The sequence below is a fragment of the Polistes fuscatus genome, unplaced genomic scaffold, assembly GCF_010416935.1.
Source record: "Polistes fuscatus isolate 324 unplaced genomic scaffold, CU_Pfus_HIC Scaffold22, whole genome shotgun sequence".
NCBI lineage: Eukaryota > Metazoa > Arthropoda > Insecta > Hymenoptera > Vespidae > Polistes > Polistes fuscatus.
Window position 1 is genome coordinate 2,044,542 of NW_025113099.1, and position 26,583 is coordinate 2,071,124.

The window sequence follows — 26,583 nt, forward strand, 5'->3', positions numbered from 1 at the left end:
AGCGTCGTGGAAAGGCGAACACCTGTCGGCGGCGGTGGTGGTGGTGGTGGTGGTAGAGGAGGAGGAAGAGGAGGAGGAGGAGGAGGAGGTGGTGGTGTTGGGTGGTGGGAGGATGGAAAACAAACAACGATTCTACTGGCGCCGGCACTCAGCAACAGCAGTTGCTGGCGAGCCGGCAACTCCGAACCGATTTGGACAGGGCCAGGATTTGGGGAATTGCTACGTGCAGCTTTGATCTTGGTACTCAGCCTTGGTATACTTTTTGCTAACCTACTCGTTATTTGCGTCATCAACAGCAGACGTTATAGCAAATACATTCACGCACAGGTAAGAAATTTCTTATTCGTTTGATATAATTTATCTGATTAAATCCTTTCGTACTGCGATATCATTTAACTAAAATTATTTTTATCTTGTATAATTATTCTTTACTCGTAGAACAAAATAAATCAATCTTAAACAGTTTCATTCAGCTTTAATTATCGACACTGTTATATGCGATTAAAAGTTACACTCTATTTTAATAGAAATTAAACAATAATAGTAAACCTTGTATTTGAATTTTGATATGAGATAATAAAACAAACTATATAACAATAATTACAGTACAAAAGGATTAATATAATATTAATATTAATATTAATAATGCTTCGATTAATGTTCCACGAATAATAAATTATATTATCTATTTTCAATCGATCCCTTTATTTTTCGTGATAATTAATACATTTTTTGATAACTTGCAGAATATTTTCGTATACTGTTTTATGTGAGGTCAGTCAGTCAGTCGTGTAAAAAAATATTGTTATTCGATTAAAATTTATTTCATTATTTAGTAATTTTTATGTTACTATTATTTTATTTCGTTCAAATAATTTCTATTTAATATCATCGTTTTATTTATTATTGTTTAGTGAACATTTTTACTATCGAACGTTTTCGATCAAAAGAAAAAAGAAAGATGATTGTGTAGGATACGATAGCACTCTGTTCGCGTTTATGAAAAAGATTAAAATGCAATAGGATCGATAGTAGATAAAAGTTATCGAGAGAAAGGGTAGTGAACGTATTCCTTTCATACCTTTTAGGTTGCATCTATATACCTCTGACCCTTCCATCAATGTTCCTGTAATCTTTTCGCGTTACCTCGATAAAATACATATATACGATATTCTCGAATACTTGATTTAAGAGAATATTAAAATGCAAATTATTAGAATATACAGGGTGTTCTATTTGGAACAATTTTAATAATCATTACTTTCGTATTACAAATCGATTAGAATTAAATACCACATTTAAATTACTATAATAAATGTTTTATGATAAATTAGAAATAATGTTGAACGTTTAAATGGGTGGAAGAGGAGGGAGAGGGGGGAGGCGGAGAGGGGAAAGGGGTGGTGGATTTAAACAACCGCCGAGCTTCATACATCAATTCTGTTAATCGAAAACTTCAAGTTAAATTTACCGTGTCGTAGTGAAACGTGGTAAATCAAAAATCTCATATCGATGTAAACGAAGAAAAACGATATCGAACGGGGAAATAGGAAAAGGAGAAGTTGAATCCATTAGAGAATTTTGTCGCGTATTTGTCCTATCCAAAGTGTCCCTTTAGACGATCGTTGTCATTTTTTTTTTTCTTTTTTTTCCAAATCGAATAAATCTAGCCCAACGGTTAAGGATGGTTGGGGAATGGGGGGGTGGGAGGTGGGGGTGGGGGGTGGTTAATATCATTGACATAAATGTAGACGGGTACGCGTTTAGTAAAATTTCTTGATCGATTTAATGCGTATGAATAATAATAGTATTTAAATCGAAATGTTACGAAATAAAACTTGTCGTTCATCTCAATCTATTTTCTAGACATTATTATCGACTTTCTACGTATATTTAATACTTGTATGTAGATGTGTATCCTTATCTGTGTGTAGATGTGTGTTGAACAAGTATCGATCACTTACATATAGACATCAAATTAATAGGAAATCCGTAGCACGTAATTCATTCGACGAAGAGTATAGGATAAGATCATTTAAGTTGTACACCATAAAAAAAAATAATAGCCACATAAAATAAAATAAATAAAATAAATAAATGTGAGGTTATATAAAATTAAGTAAATAAATAAAATAAATAAAATACATAAAATAAAATGTGAGGTTTTATAAATGAAGTAAACATTTAATTGTTAATTATTTATTTATTTAAATATATCGAAATTCTAAATATTAAGATATTTTACGCTTGAACTAACTCTGACCGATATTATCACGTGTAATTTTTTTCTCTCGTCCCACCACCAATCATCTTTTTTTTTTTTTCCATGTGACAGATATTCCGTAAAAGAACACGAGGATACGTCGCCTTGTTATTCATAGATTTCAACGCGATTTTTGGAATACAAATTCTACGTCACATAAATCGAAAGCAACAACAAATAAAGAAAAAAGAAATAAAGAAAGAAAGATAGAATGATCGTTAAACTTCGTTTCTAAATGTAGAGAAATTTTTGGGAAATGCACTTTCGTGTAATTGGTTAATACAAATTTATTTCGATCAATCGATATACATGATTTAATATTGTTCAATTGTTATTTGCACATTAATTGAAATGATTTTTGAAGTAAGTTTGATGAACTTATGAATCGTAAGTGTTTCGATACTTGTTTGTTTAAATATTTTGTACGAATTCCTCGATTCAAATTCTTAGAAATGAAATTATTTTTCTATGCGATCTACGAGTCATCTCATTTTACCCTGAATCGAACGTAATAGACGTACATCTTTGATTTCTCTCGTTTCTTTATTTTTTTTTTTTTTATCACGCACACACCATAACATTCGGGAATCGAAAAACCTATCGTTTCGAATGAATCGAGTATTTTTTCGTTAGTATTGTATATCGTTGAACGAGAGATACCTTTTAAAAGATCCCCGACAAAATTTACGACGAATTTTGTGGAAAAAGTATTGAATGTACACGCGTATAGTAAATATTTGTATACAAATAATTCATACTCTGCTAATGCGTGACGATTTTTTCGATTTTTTTTTTATTAAAAAAGTAGATTTTTTTTTTTTTAATCGTAAATCTCTCGTTAATAATTATATTTCCAATAGAAAATATATATCTCTTTGATATAATATTTTGAAATATTATATCAGAGTAATACAGTTACCGTTGCTGAATAAAAGAAACAATTATTACGTTGTAAATTTTGATATTCGTTGGAAGAGGATTTATTCGCAAAGCCATGGAATTATCTCCAACACCCATTTCTGTTTTCCTTTTTACGATCGATGAATTATTATTCTCTCCAATTCGAAAACGTTCCCTGAATAGTAGAAAAGTTTTTGCGGTCTATGGTAGAGTAGAAACAGAAGATACGTTTCCCGTTGTTCAAAGTCTGGGATTTGGTCGAATTCGCGTGAACATCAAGTTTCGTTTCGTACCGTTGGACAAGAATTTCACCATCAAATTTACGTTAATTGAATTCAACGTCATCGATTCGATGTATATTCGTATAAGTTGGAAATTCGAATTTTTCTATGTTCGTCGATCAATTCTAAAAATAATTTTTACAATTATTTCAATATTTCAATATTTTCTTTGAAATTCGTCATTTTGGATGTTTTCATTCGTTTTCTTCTTTTTTTCCTTTTAATAAAAATCATTCAATATATTCGTATATAAATTTAAACTTTAATATGGTCTATTTTAAATAATTAAATTATAAATAATAATATAAATTACGATAATTCACAAATTCTTTTTAAATGTTAATTAAATCAGAAAATTTGTTTTTTTGAAGTTATACTTCTTTTGGCGCGTTTGGTAAAATGTAATGGGAGTGATTTTTTTCCGAGCGTCTGTAAAAACGACACCATGAAGTTTGTCGGTATTTATGACGCGCGGCAAAACGATTTCTAGTTTACGGCATGAAGTTGTCTTCTCTTCTTCTTCCCCCATTTTTTCTCAAGCGGGTCACCCATCCAAGTACTAATCGTACTTAGCGCTGCTTGACTTAAATGATCGAGCGGGAACCAATGCTATCACAGCGCCATGACGGTTGACGCATAAAATAATTCGATATATCTCTCTTATATTTAGTATGGACTGATATCTATATTTTCATATTTTCTTTTTCTTTTTTTTATTCTTTCTTATATATATAATAATATTTATTTTTTTTTAAGCTATTTTTTTTCTTTGAAGTCTTTTTTGAAGTTATTTTTAAGGTTATTGAGGTTATGTTCGTTTTGGTACTGCAAAGAAGTATGACTTCTTACGTGCGTACATAAGTACACACACCAGTTTTTTTTTCCATCTCTTGTGCGAAACAAAGAAAAAAAAATAAATGATATTACAAATCGATGATTGGTGTGTGCGTTGATAAAACTTTCGTTAAGGGGTAAAAAGTAAGTTACGATAAAGTTAAGGAAAATTAAGAAAGATAAAAGAAAGAGAGAATGAGAAAGATAGAAGAAGCTATCAACGGGAATCAGACTGATCAACAGGTTTTCTTAAACTTCATTATAGCCAAGATATCTGCTGACAAGTCTAGCGAGCAACGACCTTGCAATCGGTCTTTTGGTGACACCTTTTGGCTTTTTACCGGCGGTTTACGGATGCTGGCCTTACGGCGAAGTCGTCTGTCAAATTCAGGTAATTTATAAAACTATTTTATTATCCTATCATTTTATTCATTTTAACAACACCTTTTTATTCAGCTAACCAACGAATATATGTTCATTTAATTACTCGCATATGTTTTGTTTTTTATATTTTTATTTTTTAAAACACGTCGGAGTAACGAACGATTTATAACTTTCGGTGTCGTTTAACAAAGTCTCCGTTTTTTTAGTTTATTTTTTATTTTTTTATTCTTGTTGTCGTCGTCGTCGTCGTTGTCTCTTTTTCTCATTTTATTTTGCATTCTCGCATCAAAAACTCACACGTATCATTCGCATCTGCGGACTAGCAGCTTGTGAAATAGTATCCCCGACACCACGTTGTTACGAATGATTTGTATTCAACAAACGCCGGGCATAAAATTAAACGTTCGCGAGTAGCACGCACCCACAATATGAGACTTCAACGACGAACCCGCTCGCGGGTTCAAATTGCGCTCGTTGCAAGATGTTAACATTTTACTCCCTACTACTACTACTACTATTACTACTTGTGCACGGTTAAATCTACTTCATTATAAATTATTAATGTGTGCGATAAACTTTAGCAAAATAATATATACATATATACATATATACATAATATACACACCTACCCCACGTGTACCAAACCCGTAATTCTATAAAAATTCGAATAAAATAATTGGAAAGTTTTAACGAAAAAAAACCAAAAAAAATACAAGAAAAAAAAAAGAAAATAGAAAAAGAATGGTAAAACGAAAACAATTTCATCGAATCGATCTAATCTCGTTGAACGTTAACCCTTTACCCGAATAGGATATAATTGATATTCAATGAAACGTACTTAATCTGCGATTCGTAAGCTCTCCCTCTCTCTCTCTCTCTTTCACTCTTTCTCTTTTCCTCTCTTCCTTTAACTTTCTATGGTATTAACTAATTAACGAGAGATTCCTTTGATCTCTCGCAGTCTGCAAATCGCCAAGTATCGATCCTCGACTACTACTATTACAACTACTACTATTACTATTACTACTACTACTATCATCACCACCAATGAATGATACTAGACATTTTTATTCCTATTTTTAAAAGCGTAGCTACTCGTTTAAATACTTTATCGGTTTTACTTTACTTTCCTTTTCTTTTTTATTTTTATTTTTATATATGTATGCGTGCGTGTGTGTGTGTGTGTCGAAAATTTCGTTCGACATAATGTTTTTTAATTTCCTTTTTTTTTCTTTTTATTCGGTTCAAATCGATACAGGTTATCGGGTCGAAAAGCAATCACGTTATGATTGGACAGGTAATGAAACGAAACGATAAGATCAGTCTCTCTCTCTCTCTCTCTCTATCAATTAATTGGGAAGTTCAAAAGTTGTTTATCGTACGGACTCAACAACTCACGAAAATGAGACCGATGAATTTTCGAACAATAAATCGCGCCAATGAATTTTTCTTCTATTCGTACCTATTTTAATAATAATTAATCTCTTTTTATATCTTTTTTTTTGTTCATTCTTTAAAATAATTTTTTAGTAACATTATTTTATTACGATTTTCAACGAAAATATTTCTAATAAATTTATCATTGATTTCTTCGTTCCTTCCCCTTCATTTCATTTTTTATGCATGTTTCATTGAACCTTGTTTAATTTCTATCAACTTGAATTGGTATTCTTTACTTAGGTGTAGACCGATAGTTGCGTATAATTTTGTTGACTCATTTAATTGATTTATTTTATATCAAAACATACTTTCGGGAAAATGACGAATGATTTATCGTCGAATGCCTCGTAACGCATTAAACCTCGTAAATCATAAAATATCGAATCGAAATAGAACGGAAAATGAGAAACAGATATACAGTATCAACCTGTGAGCATAAATAAATGTAAACGTTAATAGATTTTCACTGTTTTAAATGGGATACTGCTTTTATTTAAAATAAACGATTCGTATTCTCGCGTTTGGTGGATTTGATTAATGAAAAATAATAAAAAAAAAAAAAAAAAAGTAAAAGAATGCGATATCTCGTCGAAGTGGTTAGAATTTTCAAAATTGTTCTGTAACTGCACGTACAAATTCGTGAAGAATGGAACAAGGGATGGTGAAGAGGAAAGGGGGAAGAAAAAGGGGGAAGGGTAAGGGGTTTTAAAAATATTAATTAACCGACTGAAACTCTCTCGAAAGTTACTTTCGAAAGGTGCTAACCACCATGGTTGTTGTTGTTGATCGTGTCGATACTATGATAATATTACGGGTGTGTATTTTGATATTAAAAAATGCGTTTATCGTTATAACGAGTAGCGGTTAAATCGGAGGAAAAAGGGAAGAAAATTGGTAAAAGAAGAGCCCTCGACAAGGTACCGCACCTGCTTGATTGTATTTTACGTAAAACTTGAGGCAACTCGGTTCGGTGACTTCCTAACCGGAGATCGAAGAAAAACTTGAATAGCAAAAGAGGGAAAGAGAGTGCGACAGAGAGAGGAGGTGGAGGTGGAGGTGGAGGAGGAGGTGGAGGAGAAACTCGAGCGAAAAGGAAATTATTACGGGCAGAAACTCGTGGTTGCAGTTCCGGTACTCTCATGCCACAAGTTCTGAGACTTACCAGCCAACGATGGCAAGATTATCGGTTTACTTTCCTCTCAACGATAATCTCGTGATGCGTCTTTTTCCGTTCTACTTTTACGTGCAATCTAATTACTAATAAATTTTCTCTCTCTCTCTTTCTTTCTTTTTCTTTTTAATATCTCATGAAGATTTTTCTTTTTTTAAATCTTGTTTTTTACCGGGACGAATTTATTCGGTAAAATTTGTACGAATTAGTTGGTTTAGATTGCACTCAATTCTATATATGAGCCGATTATTTTGAAAGTGGCCAAACTCCATATAACCTTAAATTGAGATATTTAAAGGTTTGCGTTTCAATGCAATTAAAAATATATAATATAAAGAATAACAATGAGTTATGTTGTTTAAGTGTATCTAAAGGTGTTCAATTTACAGTTCCATTAAAATAATGGCAATTATTAAGTGAATAATATGCGTTTTCTTACCAAGAATGGAGTTGGGCCACTTTCAAAATTAACAACCAGATTCGTTATAAAATTTGAAGGAACCGAAGTCCATTCAACATAATTTAAGATGCTTCAAATTGCGAATAAACAATACTTATTTTATTTTACATATCTTTATAACACTTTGAAAACATAAATTATGCGATTCAAAATATTTTTACAAACATAAATTACAAAACAATTTTCTACTCATCTACATTTTGTGTATGTGAAAGGGATTTAAAGAAATCATGATGTTCCGGTGGTATATATCGTAATAAGTCAATTATGTCCTTGAATTTTGCGGTTGTAATTTGTCTTATATTTTTATACAGTGGTGTCAATACAATATTTTCGAACTTTCTTGGTCTACCCCGACGTGGTATTAAATTCAAGACTTTCAAATTTTCGTTCTCATTCATTGATGTCTTATAGAAAATCTTATTCATTTTTGACAAAACGCATCCAACATATTTTTAACCAGTTTATTGGTTCTCCGTTAGAATTCTTGACCCTTTTAAAAATTGCGTCTTCTAATAATATTGTTGATACAAAATCTTCTTGTCTCATTTCATGTACAATAAAGTTATTACCTTTCCGACACTTTTTGATAATATTGTAATACTCTCGGGAGACAAACAGTAAATTATTTTTTTTTAATGCCATTTCTACCACACCAAAATCTCTACTCCTAATGGAGTTAAGCCACTTTTAAAATAAACGGTTCAGTGATTCAATTAACTCTGAAAACTTATGTGTCCAGAATGACCGTATTTACTCGGAATATAAAAAATCTTAAATGCTTTATTGATAGATAATTTGAAGCTGTACATGTTACCGTGGGTAACCGGAAAAAAATGAAAAATGGAGTTAGGCCACTTTCAAAATAAACGGCTCATATATTTGTTTTTTATTAAAATACGTACAACACATAATAATAAACATTATGCAATGAATTAATAATTCTTTTTATTTTTAAATGTGATATTCCTTAAAAATTCACTTTAATGATATCAAATTTATCAGATGATATTATAGGATAAAGGTATCGTTGACAGGAGAGGAAAATTGTTCTGTGTAAATCATATTATATTTCATCTAACGAGAAATAAGTATAAACAAATAATTTTACCTTATTTTATATAACATGTAATCATTTTTCGAAATTCTCTTCAACATGATAATCCATTAAGTAAGTCAGAGATATTGTTGAAAGTTGGATAAGAGATGATTCGTAAGTTTATATAAGTACTCGTGTATCTAGAAACAGATTAGAAAATAAAAAGAATATATATATATATTATATATATTTACTCGGATAGTAGAAACGAGAGATATCTCGAAGAAAATCGCGATATCGTTTGTAAACTAAGCTACTAGCTTGTAAGCGGAAATAACGTCGCGGTACTCGTGGCCATAGTGGCGGCACTTTTGCTCGGATATCGTAAATCACTTCTATATCTCTGACGACAAATCACGCACTCTCGTTCTATCTCTTTTCTCTGTTGCATTCGCATGATCCTGGTTGGTAACGTTCCAACTTCGTGAAATAGAAAGAGAGAAACAACATGCATGCTGTATCGATCGAATTCGATTCAATTTTCATCTAATAATTGTTTTGTTTTTCATTCTTTTTTTATCAAAATTAATCCTTACTTGAATTTTATTGAAAAAAAAAAAAAAAAAAAAGAATGTTTGATTATTTAATACGCAAGATTTTCAAATATTATTCATACGTCGTTATTTTCAACTTTTAATGGGATCGTAATTGCATAGAAAAAAAGAAAAGAAAAGAAAAGAAAAAAGAAAAAGGTTTAGGAGTATTTTACTTTAGAAATGTTTCAATTTTCATCTAATAATTGTTTTGTTTTTCATTTTTTTTTATCAAAATTAATCCTTATTTGAATTTTATTGAATAAAAAACAGAAAAAAATGTTTGATTATCTACAAGATTTTCAAATATTATTCATACGTCTCGTTTTTTCAACTTTCAATGGGATCGTAATTGCATAGAAAAAAAGAAAAAAAAAAGAAAGGTTTTGGGAGTATTTTACTCTAGAAATGTCTCGATCCGATTTACTTTCGGAAAGAGGGAAAGAATATTTAGGATCAGTCATCTCGAAGTAGAGCCTCCCACTCTCTCATAGTAGAACAATTTCATAACAACTCGTTGAAGGAGCCCTGTCTAACGTACCAGCCAATTTTCAGATTTATTCACTCGGAATTCTTGAAAATATTCAGAGTAGTATACTCGTTCCACAATCTCTTGTTCTTTTCCTCTCTTTCCCTCTTTTTTTCTTTCCGATTTTTCGCGTTACTTTTTTTAAATCGATTAATATCTTAGAAACCGTATAATTACCTGGCACGAACTACGGATTAATCATTTTATTTTTCTGTTCTTTTTTTTACTCATTATTTTTCGTTTTAAGAAAAAAAAAAAAGAAAAAAAGAAATTGTAGGATAACATGATTTTTTTTAAATTTATATTATCTATGTTCAATTAAAAATCACTAACTAAAAATGAATTATTTAATTTATATTACCCAAAGTTTTATAAACAATTAAGATAAAAGTAGTCCTTGATATAAATTATTAATAATAATGTGTGTAATATATCATTAATAAAAATCATACTTCACTTAAACCACATGTTTCACATTAAAAATGATTTCACATTAGATTAACACGAATTCTAGTTAATGATTTTTATCCGAACATTGATTAATATTCCATACAAATAAATACAAATCCGTGTTAAATCTCTGGTTACTTCGTAAAAAATGTTCAAACGTTGAACAGTCAGTTTTGTTCATTCGAAGATGTTCTTGAATTCTAGTTAATGATTTTTATCCGAACATTGATTAATATTCCATACAAATAAATACAAATCCGTGTTAAATCTCTGGTTACTTCGTAAAAAATGTTCAAACGTTGAACAGTCAGTTTTGGTTCATTCGAAGATGTTCTCGAAACACGATGTGCAGTTTAGAGGGAAAACCGATAGGTGCAATGACGCCGAAACGGATTTGCAGAGGTGCGTTCTTAAACGATTGGAAACCGAGGGGTGGTAGGTTTGGAGTTGCAAGATTCAGGAGAGCGAGAGGTAGTTTGAAAGAGGGAAAGAGGGAATGAGAGAGAGAGAGAGAGAGAGTATCAACGTACAGCCTCGTATATCTTATATCCAGGTCGGTAGGTAATTACGAAAGTTGTCGGCTTGCCGGTAGATCGAGTTTACTTTGGACGAACAATTACGAAACTTTAGAAGGTTTAGAAGGTTTTGGTTACTTGTTGTCATCCTGACACCACCAATATATATGGGCTTTATATCTGAATATGTTAAGATTTAAAGAGAGAGAGAGAAAATATAAGTCATACGTTGTCGATCGAATGATTTCGAAGCTTTCAAGCGTGAAAAGCGTGTCGAAGAAACAGCTTTCTTCTCTCCTCTCCACTCCTCTCCTCTTCTCTCCTCAACGACAGTGACGAACGTGGAAATTAAAAGCTAAAGCTCTCTCTTGCGAGAACGATGCGAGTGCGGCTTATTTTTTCTTCTACTTTTTTCTTTTCCTTTTTTCCTTGTATGTTTTTTTTTTCTCGCTCTTTCATTCGTTCGATTCTCTCGTACAATTCTTGAAACTCGTTTGCTCGTTAGCGGGACTTTGAGTACTCCTAAGCGGATTCGATGTAAAATAACGACGACGACGACGACGTTTTCGACGTGAGAGAATTAGAGAAAGAAGAAGAAGAAGAAGAAGAAGGAGAGGAAAAAAAAATGAAGGAAGGAAAGAGGAGAGAAAATAAAAGGGGGGGGGTACGAGGAGATTACACGTTCGTTAAGACGCACTCGTAAGCATTCATTTTGAGTCACGAACGACAAACTTTTCCAACGTGTTTCACGTTTAATGTATTATTCTTCTCCAACACCACCCCCTTCCCCCCACCCCCGAAAATTCTCTTTGTATTTCAGTCATTGTACATTTTATTTTAATAATATTTATAAAAAACTATAAACGTTAACACTAAACGTACCGTTATAAAATTATTGGCAGAAATTTTGGACCAATTATAGTGCTATTTGGTGAATCAAAGATTGTCCACCCCTTTCCCCCACCCCCGAAAATTCCCCTTGTATTTCATTCATTGTACATTTTATTTTAATAATATTTTAATGCTAACGTATATAAAAAACTATAAACGTTAACACTAAACGTACCGTGAACCGTTGTAAAATTATTGGCAGAAATTTTGGACCAATTATAGTGCTATTTGGTGAATCAAAGATTGTCCACCCCTTCCCCCCACCCCCGAAAATTCCCCTTGTATTTCAGTCATTGTACATTTTATTTTAATAATATTTTAATGCTGACGTATATAAAAAACTATAAACGTTAACACTAAACGTACCGTTGTCAAATTATTGGCAGAAATTTCAGACCAGTTATAGTGCTATTTGGTGAATCAAAGATTGTCCACCCCTTTCCCCCACCCCCGAAAATTCCCCTTGTATTTCGGTCATTGTACATTTTATTTTAATAATATTTTAATACTAACGTATATAAAAAACTATAAACGTTAACACTAAACGTACCGTTGTCAAATTATTGGCAGAAATTTTGGACCAATTATAGTGCTATTTGGTGAATCAAAGATTGTCCACCCCTTCCCCCCACCCCCGAAAATTCCCCTTGTATTTCAGTCATTGTACATTTTATTTTAATAATATTTTAATGCTGACGTATATAAAAAACTATAAACGTTAACACTAAACGTAGCGTTGTCAAATTATTGGCAGAAATTTTGGACCAATTATAGTGCTATTTGGTGAATCAAAGATTGTTATATTGCATAAATGTATTTTATTTGTTGTACATATATCGTAAGATATATAATTATGATTAGAAATAGGTGAACATAAAGGTAGAATAAGTGTACGTAGGTAAACTCTGAGGTACGTTTAATGTTGAACGTAGCAAGGTGAGGTGTAGTAGTGGTTTTTCTTTTTATAGTTTATTTTTTATTCCTATCTCTCACTCTCTTTCTCTTACTCTTTCATTTTGATTTGTTAGAAAACAGAGTGAACAAACAAATTCGAATGAAATCGGTGAAAGAAGAAACCGTTCGAGATTACAACCCCTGTCGTGAATTTTTTCTTTTTTTCATCGTTGCTCTCTTTCTCACTTTTCAATAGTCAAGTGCAATCACAGGGAAGAAAAAGAAAAAAAAGAATAAGAATAAGAAGAGGAAGAGGAAGATCGAAGTTGAAAAAGGAGAGCAGGTTTTGCGAAGAGCGTTTAGAAGAGATGAAAGAAAAAAAGAAAATCGCGAGAAAAAAGAAGGGGAAATCAAAGTCTGAAAAGTTTAGCCGAGTTTTCTAGACCGTCTCGTTACGTCCTTTTATCTACGAACGAAATCGCTTTCGGGAAATATACCCTCTTCAAGAACGCGTTACCCATTTTCTTATTTGATTTTAAATAGAGAGAAAGAGAGAGAAAGAGAGAGAAAGAGAGAGAGAGTGTGTATCGTTTTGTAATCCATTTTTTTGAAATAGAAACTAAGTCAATTATTTTTGTTTTCCTTTTATCGTTTAAATGAATCCTATTCTGACAATAATTTTTCATCGAAGATTAATCCACTATTTTATTCAATTTTTATTTCACAGAATTTTTTGACAATAATGTTTCATTGGAAAAGAAATAATTAGTTTTATTTTTCTCATATAAAAAATAATTCTTTTCATACTTATAGCAGCACGTAATTCGTGTCGAATTGATTACGAACAAATTCTCGATTGTTTCAGTTAGAAAATTTTCTATCGAAGAGTATGATCTTTTTTTTTGAGGTTATACTTCTTTTGGCGCGTTGGGAAAAATGTAATGGGGAGTGATTTTGTTCCGAGCGACACGAAAAATCGACACCATGAAGTTTGTCGATATTTCCAATGCGCGGCAAAGCGATTTCAAGTATACGGAGTGAAGTTGTCTTCTATTCTTCTTCCCCCCTTTTTTTCTCAAGCGGGTCACCCAATCAAATATTAATCGTAATCAGCGCCGCTTTACTTAAATGATCGAAGCGAGAACTAATGCTGTAACCGCGCCATGACAGTTGACGCGTGAAGTAATTCAATATATCTTTCTTATATTTAGTTATATTAGTTATTTATTATATTTTAGTTATATTTAGTTATATTAGTTATTTATTATATATTAGTTATTTATTTTATTTATATTATATTAGTTATTTTTTTTCTTTGAAGTTTTTTTTGAAGTTATTGAGGTTATGTTCGTTTTGGTACAGCAAAGAAGTATAACTTCTTACGTGCGTAGATAATTTTTTTATGAAAGGGTCAAAAAGGGTTTGAGTTTGCGGTGAAAATATTCGGTTAAGGTCCCCGAGGGTGTCTCGAGGATGACTAAAAAAAACGAGGCCAGTTTACCGATCCTAACTCCTTCAGGTTATCTGACTTTTTCCCTGGCCGAACGCCAATGGTCGTCATGGTAACCGTCTCTTAAACGTATTCTCGTTCTTTTTCCCTTTTTCCTCCCCATTGCTACCACCCTTTTGCTAGTTTCCACTTTATGGAAACATCGTACTTACCGATTTATCCAATCAAAATATCGTCCTTTTTTTTCTACAAATTATACTCGTGGATTATATTTAACGTACGTACGTATTATACTTTGATTCCTTTTAAACGCGGAGCGTACTTTGAATTGAAACAAGAAATAAAGATAAAAAGAACAAAAAAATATAAAAAAGAAAGAAAGGAAGAACAAAATAAAAAGATGAACTGAAAAACTTCGATTAATATGATTTATTTATGAAAAGATAAAAGCATCTTTCATAGTAGATTTGAAAAAATCTTCGAAAAATGAAATAAAGTAGGTGAGAAGTTGCGAGAGCAACTAACTTCTTTTTTTTTTTTTTTCAACGTTTTAGTATATCGAAGTTTTGAAAGACTAATGGTGGTGTACGATGAAATATTGAAAATTATGACCAGGAAGATGATTTACATTTTTTCAAGTTACGTTGTTTTATTTCTTGATACGTCGTCAAAATTCTGAACACTCGACGTAGTATTTAACTACGAATTATTTAGAATTCTTTTATATGCGGGAATATAATTATTTAAAGTGCGTATTACATACGTAGACACACACACACACACACACACAGAGATATGTCATTTCCAGTAATCCGCGTCCGAAAATAATTTGAAATAATGTGCAGTCTTTTAACCGATGAGAATAAATGTTTTTTTCTACAGGATTTAGCAAAGTACTAAACGTTGCATCGTCTATTGAATATATATATTTATAAATTTTAATTAATTGTAAATTTAAAAGTAGTTATAAAATTATATTTCTTTAAAGAAAATGTTTTAATTTATATTGTTAATAAATAAAATAAATTTTAAAATTTAATTTTTATTTTAATTGTTTATAAAAATTTATTTTTAAATTATTTTTTAATAATAAAATAATATAAAATTCTTCGAATGTTTCGACTTGCTTCAAATTTTTGTCGCGAATTGTTTTACATTCGAGACGAGAGGATGGATTTGAAAAAATTGCTTGCTCGCTTTTTTTTTTTTCTAGGCTTTTCGCGAGAGGATCAAAAACAGATTGGAAAAAGATCCTTCAAATTGGAGATATGAGAATTTTGCTTGTTAACAGAATTTTTGTTTAGGTCAGCATGCAAATTATTTCTTGTTATTTTCTTGAACAATTGTATGCATTCTCGTATATGAATTTACGTATATAGAGAGAACTATGTTTAAAATATTATTACAAAATTAATGTGTTTCATTGAAAACATGATATACATTTGTTTGTGTCTTTTCTTTTCTTTTTTTTTTCATTTTTAATATGTAAATTTAATTTTTCGATTATGTATTTATTTAGAAAAAATTCGATAATCTGAAAAAGAAAAAAATATTTTCAACGGTGTAAAGTATTAATATTACAAAGTAGGATTATTCCAACGAGATATTTCGAGAGATTATATTCGTAGATAATATTTTCTAATTCGTAGGTAGCATTGTTTGTAACAACGGGACCGTCACGGTACTAGATTTCAATTGCACGGAAAAGCCAACATAGTTCCGCGACACAATTCCCCGGGTTTGCCTATCCTGACAGCTTGTTTTGTTCATAACATATGTATATACATATATATACATACGGTTGGACAACGAATTGGTGTTTGCCGAAGCGTGTGAGAATGAAAAATGTGAACTCATCGAAAATCATGCGAGCCAACGTTATACGTTCAACGATATTCGAGGCAAACAACAACAAAAATGTATCTACGTTTCGAAATCAACCCATATATATAAAGTTAGCTGTGAACATTCAATTCAAATTGAAATAAATAATGAAAAAAATAAATAATAAAAAACAAAATTCACAGCTAAAACAGACTGTCTTAGCTGTGAAAAGAAAAAAGTTTCTTGCCAAGCCAATAATTAATCTATTAGAAAACGAAAACAATTTGAACCAAAAATAATGACCTTTTAGAACCTACGGTATATATAGTTTGTTGCTTAATTACATTATCGAAATGTGAAACCAATAAAGTCGATAAATGTCTTCCAGCGATTACATAGCAGAAAACGATTTATTTCGATTATTTATTGTTAAATGAATATCGTGGTTTTACGTGTAAATTATGAATACTGTTTGGAGACTAATGAATTATTAAACTTCATACACATACGTGATTTTAAATGATAAAACAATAAGAAAGAATATTTCAATAAATTTGATTAATTTTAATCGAATCCAATAAACGAATATTTAAAAAATTATTACAAAATCAGATTTAATTAAATGCATACCTAAAATGTTTTCTCTTTAATCCTTTTACCTGTGTTACTAATTGCTGTGATGTAATTATTGACACCTTTGATAATGATTAATATGAAATAGTGTGAACTTCGATATATTTACTGATAATTACTGGATAAGGTATTGTAGTGTCGGAACTTGAATGTGTAAGGGTGGCTATAGTATTAGGGGTTAATTCCAAGAAGATCAATAGGGTGTTTTCTTGTCAGTCTTCTTGAGTAACGGTAAGGCTTGAGTAACAGTTTTTTTGCGAGACGGTTAATACGAGTTGAAATTAATTACATTTACTTAATATAAAATTATTGAGAACGATAAGATTAATCAGGATTTTAAGAAGAATTCAACTAATTTTCTATTACATAAATAAGAATCAAAAAATATATCTATGTACTACCATAAAAGCATTTTCCTATGAAAAATCAATCATCCCAAATAGGTTTTACAATCAAAGAATAAAACATTTTATATGTATGTTATTTAATTTATAATTCGTAAATGAAAGTGCATGAAAATATGAAAATATATTTCGTTGAATATTCATTTAAATATTTGCTGTCCAAATTGTAACATCAAAAATAACTTAAATGTAACCCATTAGTGATACATGTACCACAGGTTGCGATAAATAATAAATGCATTATTAGAAGGAAGAAAGGATTTACAGATAATCCAGGTTGTTGCATTCGGAGTACTTATTAGACCGGTACATCAATATTAATCAGATTATCGAACCACAAATCTAATTCTCATGATATGTACATATATTGGTATGCTATACATAATGTAATATATGTATATACATTTAAACATGAATCTCCGTAACCCGAAATAACAATTCTAGTGCAGATTTCGTATCACCGAACACGAAATAATTCGAAACTTGTTGAGGGTTTCATGGTTAACCGCTGTGTATTATAACCTATCCGCCAATTTGTGTGTAACACAATTACTATTTCAGTATGTAAACAAGCATGCCGTTATAATTTTCTACATTTAGAATTACATCACAATTTGATCATTTACACTCTCGCTTTTAATGAGAAAATCTCGACCGGTACGCAAAGATTTTTAATGCTCCTGTTCCCTATACAGTTTTTTCTTTTTTTTCAATTTAAGTTTTCTCAAATGTTGAACATTTAATTATTTTTAAAAAAGAAACTTTCAACTCTTTTACCCGCGAACAAAATTTTCATCGAAAGAAACACTAAAAATGAATCGTTATTTAAGAAAAAGGTTAAATATTCGTGAATTTTCGAATAAATTAAAAGAACAAACGAAACAAACAATAAAAATATAAAATGATTAACGTAAAAGTATATTCATAACGTTTGAAATGTGATTGACAAATTTGGTAAAAATGATTAATATAATAAATTAATGTAACTATGATCTTATGTAAGATGTTCATCACAAATCGTTAATAGATAAACATTTTCAACATAAATGTTTCATTTCAGGCACTTCTTAGAGGCGCCCTGACCCAACAAAGTGCAGTCATACTTGTCTGCATGGCAATCGACCGTTACGTATGCATGCTGCACCCTCATCGTTATCACAGGCATTCTTCTAAAAAGGTGAGACCCTAATTCATCCACGGACGTCTTCGTTTCCTAAATCGATAATTTATTACACGTGAGATTAGATAACTGGCTACGAAAACATTAGCTTTGGACGATGAACTTCTTTCTTTTTTCTATCCTTTGCTTTCTCACTTTCTCACTCTCTCTTATTTTTTATTATTATTATTATTATTTTTCTTTCAGGTTCGTTAGATCAAACCTTTTAATGGGGGTAACGTTGATTAATTACGCTAGTTTGGTGAGAGAAAAAGAAAAGAAAAATAATGTAGGATTCGTGAAAAAATTGGGCCGTTGGAAAGACTGGACCGGGACTCGAACCCGGATCTTCCGCTTTCCGGGCGACTGCCCTTTAACCAATTGAGCTATCCAGGGCCCACCGTCCAATCTCCTCACGAACGCCTACTTAAGTGTTTGGCTTGGAGGTGCTCGCATCCCACATTCTACCCCCCCGCAACTACATTCGACCCCGAATGTTCGTCATTTCGACATCTTATAAATCTTTTTCAACGAACCGACAAACCAAGAACTGTGTCCAACCTCGATCTTTAATACAGACTTAACCAACGCTGTATAACTTACACGAGGGTGCTACACACTATTTCGCGCGACACGAAAATTGTCAAAATATTCCCAACCTCGATCTTTAATACAGACTTAACCAATGCTGTATAACTTACACGAGGATGGAAAACCTCTTCCCTGAACGCATTGCTGTCCAAAGGCCGTCTTGCCTAGTTCCCCAGCCAATCGTTCACGTCGCCACTATACGTAAGACGTCGGCCTAAACTCTCTTTGATAGATGTTCAATTAATTATTTTTCCCTAATTATTGCCCGGTCGTAGAAGTGTGACACGAAGCAAACCTCCATCCCGGCTGAGCCCCCAAAATGTAGGATTGGTGAAAAAATTGGGCCGTTGGACAGACTGGACCGGGACTCGAACCCGGATCTTCCGCTTTCCGGGGCGACTGCTCTTTAACCAATTGAGCTATCCAGGGCCCACCGTCCAATCTCCTCACGAACGCCTACTTAAGTGTTTGGCTTGGAGGTGCTCGCATCCCACAATAATCTCGAAAGTAAACGAAAAGGTTTATTTCGTCGAGTTTACTTGAATTCGCGTATTTTGAAAAAAAATTCGTGTTCTTTCTATCGCGATTGTTACGCATCGCTAATGAAGAGAATGCGCAGGAAGACTATCTTTCATTCGGCCGACACTTGGCAATAATCCACGATTCCGTAACGATTTTACGCGGATACACGAAGGAAATTTCTGTGCCAACCGACATGGTTCTCTCTCGCCTAGGCGATAGAAGAATCTCTTTTCTTTTTTTTCTCGATTTATTTCTTTTGTTTTATCATAATATTTCACGAATTTTATCGGTGAAAATAATCGTTCGTTCGTTCATAGAAAATTTGCTTATTTTATTGATAAAATTCATTGACATTTTTATCAATAAGTTTATCGTCAAACTAAAGAAAGACAAAATATATATTTTGGAAAAAAAAAAATCGTACGAGAGTCGTAAAGATTTATTATTTACGTATAAATACCCGAATAACACATTTTAACTTAGAAAAATCAATATTTAAATAAACCTATGTTTTATTATTAAGTTAAATTATTCGAATTACAAGTTAGATCATAGTCGAATACAAAAGTTATAGCAACAAATATTTCATTCAACATTCTCTTTTAACAAAACTCGCATCTTTTTAAAAACCACAATTTTCATGTACTAATAAATCTGAACAATCAACTCTCGCATAAAGCAACGAATACTTTTTTTCCACCTAACTGTTTTCTTTCACTTAACACAATTTTCATGCAACGCAAAATTAAAATTAATAATAATAATAATAATAATATTATAGTAGAGAGTTGAGGGTGTATTATTACGTAAGTGGTGACCTCATACTATCAAATGATAAATTCCATACTTAAAAAAGAAAAAAAAATATATTACCTATAACATCGAGCAACGTTATCACGTTACTGTTGGCTTCGATTTTATCGCATCCATCGCATGATAAGAAGAAGAAGAAGAAAAAGAAGAAGAAAAAGAAGAAGAAAAGAGAAGAGAAGATAGGAGGAAGAAGGGCGAACGTTTTATCGATAGTTTGTTGTTATCAATCGAAATTCCAAGGATAGTGAGGGGTAGTTCGGTGAAGGGGGTGAAGGGGGTAGGGGATGGGGTTGATCGCCAGTGCATTGAACGAACGAACTCGACAATGGACAGGACACGTCAACCGCCTTGAGCATAGATCGAGCTTTCACATAACACGACCCGATATATCCACACATACATGCACCATACAACCTTTAAGCTCGTCGTCTCTCGTAATCGTGCTTTCCATTTTCAAGCTCGGAAAACAGAATAAGGTGGTCACAAAAATAAAAATAAAAATAAAAATAAAAATAAAAATAAAAAAAAAATTAAGGATGATTTGTCGGTACAATCGGAAACAAAAGTTAATGACATTTTCATCAAATCCATATCTCTTAATATCTGTTGAAATAGATGATTTAAACCAACTATTTTTTTTTTAATAATTGAAATTTTGATATAAAGTTTCTAAAAGAATGAAATTTAGTGATCATTTTAATAATATTAACATAAAAATCTCAATTTACAATGTACCGTGAATTTACGGTACAGTCACAGACAAAAGTTATTTTACAATTTTCACTTAAATTCAATTAAATTCAATTAAATCATCCTTAAAGAAAAAAAGAAAATGAAAAAAGAAACAGGATAAAGATCAAATTTTGTTTGATACTTTTTTATCTTTTTTCTTGCCTTTTCGGCGCATCCCCCCTTCTTCTCCCTCTCCTTCTTTTTTTTTTCTTTTTTTTTAATATTTTCTTGCGGTTTATTTTTCCTTTTTATTCTTTTTTGTCTTCTTCTTCTTCTTCTTCTTCTTATCGTTTGTAATTTTCTCCCTTCATTCTTTCCGACTTTTCTTTTATTCAGGTACAAGCACGAAATCTTCTTTCATCACGCGAGAATTCGAATTGTTCCGTCTCGTTCCGCGAAATATCACCTTTCTCGTTTTCGTTTCGTTCGTATTGCCAAGGGAATTACCTTTTCTCTCCTGCTTATGGGAGAGAGAAGATAGAAAAACGAGAAAAGATTGAAAAATCGTTGAACTACGTTCGTAAACAATAATGCTTTCGCTTGATGAATTCTTTTTCTTCTACCTTTTTTTCTCTTTTTTATTTTTTCTAGTCATTTCGTTATTGTTACAACATGTTAAACAATATGATCTTCCACGAACCAATCACTCATCAATTAAGAATTCATTCAGCATACGTTCATCAATCCTCTCTCTTTCTCTCATTACATTCACATTTTCATCATTTTAAAATAATCATTGAAATTAATAAGCTTAATTAATATATTTAAAATCAACATCTATATCGTGTACCGAATGAAAATAATAATTCGAAGAAAATAAAATCAAAGTAGCATAAGAATGCGTGCCAAGAATCTTTCCAAATGTATTCCGAGAATTTCTCATTCTTCGTATTCCTGCTATGAATCCAAGATATTAACATAAATATGAATAATTAAGAGTACCACCATTCTTAGAGTTCGTAATTCTATTCGATTTTAATGATCAAATTATGGTGCGACCCATCTTACCATTTTTCCGTCTCATAAAATGTAGATCACTCCGTTCTAGAGTATAATTTTCGCGTTATGTTATGATATCACGATCGACTGATTTATTATCGATTCCAATTGACAACGATTTGAAAATTCACGGCTCAATTCGTACATTATTGTAATTATCATCATTTTTTCTTACTTAATCATTGTTTTTTTTCTTCTCTCTCTCTCTCTACTTCAAGCACGTCCAATTCCAATGTTTAATTATACTTTCCATCTCTTTCTTTTTCCCTAACCCTTTTTTTTCCTTCTCATTCCCTTTTCTCATTTCTCGGTCTGACAATATTTCGTAACGGCGTATTAATTTTACAGTCGAACGCTTTGCTAACGAGCGTGTGAAAATTCAGAACGACGAGACATGTTTCGCGTCGAAAGAATTATCGAAAAATTCGAGAATCGATATGCGAGAAAAACGAGAGAGAAAGACAGGGTTAAAGGGAGTGGGGGGTGGAGGATAGGGGGACTGGGGGATTGGGGGGAGTCGTAGAAAAAGGGTAGAATCGACGGTAGTGGTATCAGGCAAATTGATTCGCTGTTCGACATGAGTCGAACTGGTTCGAAGCAACGGCCTGAGAAAATATCGGGGGTTGTTCCTACCACTTGGCTACCCTGATTCCTCTTTCATTGCGGTTACTCTACTTCCCTAATCTCGTCCCCGGAAACTCGAGAGGATCGATGATCGTTAAAGAGACTTTCGTAAAAATAAAAAGAAGTCTTAGGTTGTCTCCTGTAACACGTGTTACAAGAAAATTCCTCCGGTGGAATGTTAATGGCGAATCTTTTTCGGGAGGGTAATTTTACTAGCTCAACTTTATCGATTCTCACGATAAACAACACTTTTAACGTCTTTTGATCTTTCCGCGTTATTCGTCGATTCTCGTTTTTCATTCGTCTCGAAAGTTTTTTGTTTTTTGTATTTTGTTTATTTTTTTTTCCTTGGAATTTATCTTGTAAAAAGTTAAGACATCAAAATTGTTCATCGATATATTGTTTTTAATCTAAACTTATATTTATTTTTTTAAATAATATTTAAAATAATAATATATCTCGCATTGCACGCAAAACTTTTTAACTTAAAATTGAAAAATATCGCGATACAGTTAATATTAAAATAATAGAAATAATAAGAGAATTCGCGAACAAAATTATAATTAAGTCATGCAATAGAGTAGAAAAATTGGAACGCGATCGGATCATTAAAAAATAGAAAATATCTCTGACGAGGAAAAGAAAAGAAAAAGAAAAAAAAGGGTTTCCTAGTTATCATATTGCGAATTGACAAATCATCGTTGTTCGTATCACGTAGTCCATCTATCGTTCGTCGTGATTGAACGTCGATTGGCCGTAGAACGCACGGCTCGTTAGGATGAAAGGGTGAAAAAGAAAGGAAGAAAGAAAGAAAGAGAGAGAGAGAGAGAGAGAAAAAAAAGATAAACGAAAGGAATGGTACACCGTGTATAAAAGAGCAGAGTGGCAAGGAGGGGGGGGAGGTTGGATTAGGGGTTGAGGGTGGGGGTTCGCAAAAGGAACACTCCGTCGAATCGCTGACTCATGCCATCCATTCATTCCGTAATTTTCGGCCTATCAAATGATCGGCCTGCCTTTCTAGTTCAACCCTCTCTTCTTCCCTCTTTCCCTCTCGTCTATTTTTATCTTTTTCTTTTTTTCTTTTTAAGCTTTTTCCTTTCACTTTATTTCCCCCGTTTTTTTTATTTTATTTTAGCCCTCATTTTATCTTTATTTTTATTTTATTTCCTTTTCTCTTCCTACTTTCCTTTCTTTTCCAACCGATCATCCCATCTCTTCGTTTCCACTTTTATTTTTCTTTCTTTCCTTTTCTTTTTTATTTTCTTCTCTTCTCTCTCATTTTGTTTCTTTTTTTTCCGTTCACCTTTTTGTGTCCTTCTTCCAACCACCGACCGACCCGTTCTCGATTTTCTCATGAAATAGAAGCCTCTCACCTCTATTTCGATTGTAGGATTTTCTAGGACCTCTCTCTCACGAATCTTCTTCCTTTATCTTCCGATCTGCAACGACGGTCCTTGGCACCCGGTAAATTCGATCATCGCCTCGATCGCTACTTTAATCTTCCCTTTCTCTATTTCTAACACTTTCTTCTTTCCTTTCGTTTTTTGTTTTTCTTATTTTCTTTTTCTTTTGAAGTTATACTTCTTTTGGCGCGTTTGGGAGTGATTCTTTTCCGAGCGTCTGTAAAAACGACACCATGAAGTTTGTCGGTATTTATGAAGCGCGGTAAAACAATTTCAAGTATACGGCATGAAGTTGTCTTCTTCTCTTCTTCTTCCCCCCATTTTTTCTCAAGCGGGTCACCCATCCAAGTACTAATCGTACTCAGCGCTGCTTGATTTAAATGATTGAGCGGGAACCAATGCTATCGCAGCGCCATGGCGGTCGACGCATAAAATAATTCGATATATCTCTCTTATATTTAGTATGGACTGATATCTATATTTTCATATTTTCTTTTTCTTTTTTTTATTCTTTCTTAAATATATATATAATAATAATTATTTTTTTTTAAGCTATTATTTTCTTTGAAGTCTTTTTTGAAGTTATTTTTAAGATTATTGAGGTTATGTTCGATTTGGTACGCCAAAAAAGTATAACTTCTTACGTGCGTACATAAGTACACCAGTTTTTTTTCTTTTTCTCGATGAAGTGTGAGGTTGATTCTAAGAACACCAGAAAGAAAAAGAAAAAAAACAAAAAAAAGTGTGAAAAATCTTTTAAAGAAGGGTAAAAAAGTACTCGTCCATCGGATTTCTTTATACCTTCAAAGTATTTTAAAACAAACGAAAGGAACTTCGAAAGGATGCAAATGAGAAGAAAGAAGAGAATAAAGAAGAGGAAAATTTATTTGATCTTTTTCTCGAGTCTTGTAGATCAAAAAAAGAAGAAAAAGAAATAAGAGAACTCGTTTATTGGCTAGTGAAATAGACAGATGTAAACGTCTCGAAATGTTTCTCGAGATCTTGAAACATAGAAAGGAAATATATGATCCTTTGCTTCCTTTATTCCTTTCTTCCTTCCTTGATTCATTCCGTTTGTTGCGTAACATTCAGCCCGCATTTATCAAGGAATAGTCTACTTTGCACCTGTCCCGCATTAAACTACAAAATCGCACAGTAACCTACCCCTTTGTCTTCGCTAGCTTTGAATTACGCGAGAGTTAGATAACCTTACCTTTTATTCTGATGTTTATATACATATGTCTGCATTTTAGATAGTTGTAAGAGTTACATACAGTAAAGGGTTCATTAATAATTACAGAATACATTTTTTTGAGATTTGAAAACAATATTTTGAATATTTTTACTTTTTAAATGGAAAGAAAATATATATAGATAACATTTTGAAATTATAATAATAATAATAATAATGATAAAAATAATATAAAAGTATTAAAAAATGAGGGTATTTTTTTTTTCGTTTGATCTTTGATTATCTTTTGTAATTAATCATTTTAATATACAAGTATATTAAAATATTTAAATATATTTGTACTTTGGTATACCTATAAATATAGAAATAAAATCTAATTTCAAAATCTTGTCGTAAAAATAAGATTTAAGAAGAAAGAATATCAAAGAACAATGATTCGAACTAAACAGTTTTCGATAAGAATTTTTATCAGATTCATTTTATGTATATCTATACGAGTAAAAGATCTTGAAAAAGAGATACTATATCGTAAAATAGAAGAAAAATAAAAAAGAAGGAACGAAAGAGAGAACAAGCAAGAAGATAAGAAAAAGAAAAAGAAAAAGAAGAAAGTAAGTTCGGTACGTTCGGGAATCACGAAGAGGTTTCGGAAAAATATCGGCCGTCATTCCGAACGAGGGCACCCTTTCGAAAGGAGGTGGCCAGAGTCAATCGTCGTAATCTTGAAGATACTTAACACGTCGAGAAAGAAATCCGTGCTCGTAAAATCTATCGCCTCGATAAAAGTAACTCGTCGGGAAAACTTACAACGGTTAACCGCAAAACCCCATCCCGAAGGGCGGAACCCTAGATAACTTCTTTATTTTTACGAATTCTTTAAAGTACATATTTTTTATTTACCGATTGAAAATATTGATCAACACGTTCGACAACCTTTCCTTAATATTTTCCATTAAATTGTCCTACACTCAAAAATATATTTCAATAAATACAAAATAATATAGAAAATTTATTCTAAACGTATTCATAATAATCCCTAATATTTGCAAAAGTAAATTTAATCATAAAACTAAACATATCTATTTACAAAACCATACACCATAAATCCTACCCAACATACAAACTATCCCCCATTCTATACGCATACAAATAACTTCCTAGTTAATAAATAAGATTAATGTGATTATTAAAGCATGAATAATATATATCAAATAAACATAGATAATAGAACGTGGTTGGTAATAATTCAACGTGTGAGTTGACATTATTTTGTGTGTATGTATGTTGAAACAGTATTACATGCGGCAAGGTTGTGTGGCAGTGATGTCTACCACTTGGATAGCAAGCTTGGCGATTTTTGGTGCTTTGGTTCTCCCAAGAGGTGGCTACTACTTCAACAGTTCCGGCCTTCTTGCCTGCGACCCTTTCTTCGCTAGAGCATCCCTTAGGTATCGCATTTGTAAAGGGATGTAAAGGAGTCGATAAGTGCCTTCCCTTATTCACCCTTTCTTTTCATTCCCCATCTGGCACCCACCAGGGGCCAATTACCATCCGATTACGAGTCCCTTTTTTTCCTTTCTTTCTTTTTGTCCT

At 32.1% G+C, this 26,583-nt stretch overlaps 1 protein-coding gene across 1 annotated transcript in view; it reads left to right on the forward strand.

Moving 5' to 3' along the window:
* Positions 1-84: 84 nt before the first annotated feature.
* Positions 85-26,583, forward strand: part of LOC122517913 (trace amine-associated receptor 9) — a gene marked incomplete at its 5' end in the record, with an annotated part of 45,967 nt that continues 19,468 nt past the window's right edge. Inside the window, 4 exons of the mRNA XM_043636531.1 lie at positions 85-327; positions 4,544-4,669; positions 18,016-18,132; positions 26,284-26,438. Coding sequence (XP_043492466.1) covers positions 85-327; positions 4,544-4,669; positions 18,016-18,132; positions 26,284-26,438 — 641 coding nt within the window. The remainder of the gene's footprint in view (positions 328-4,543; positions 4,670-18,015; positions 18,133-26,283; positions 26,439-26,583) is intronic.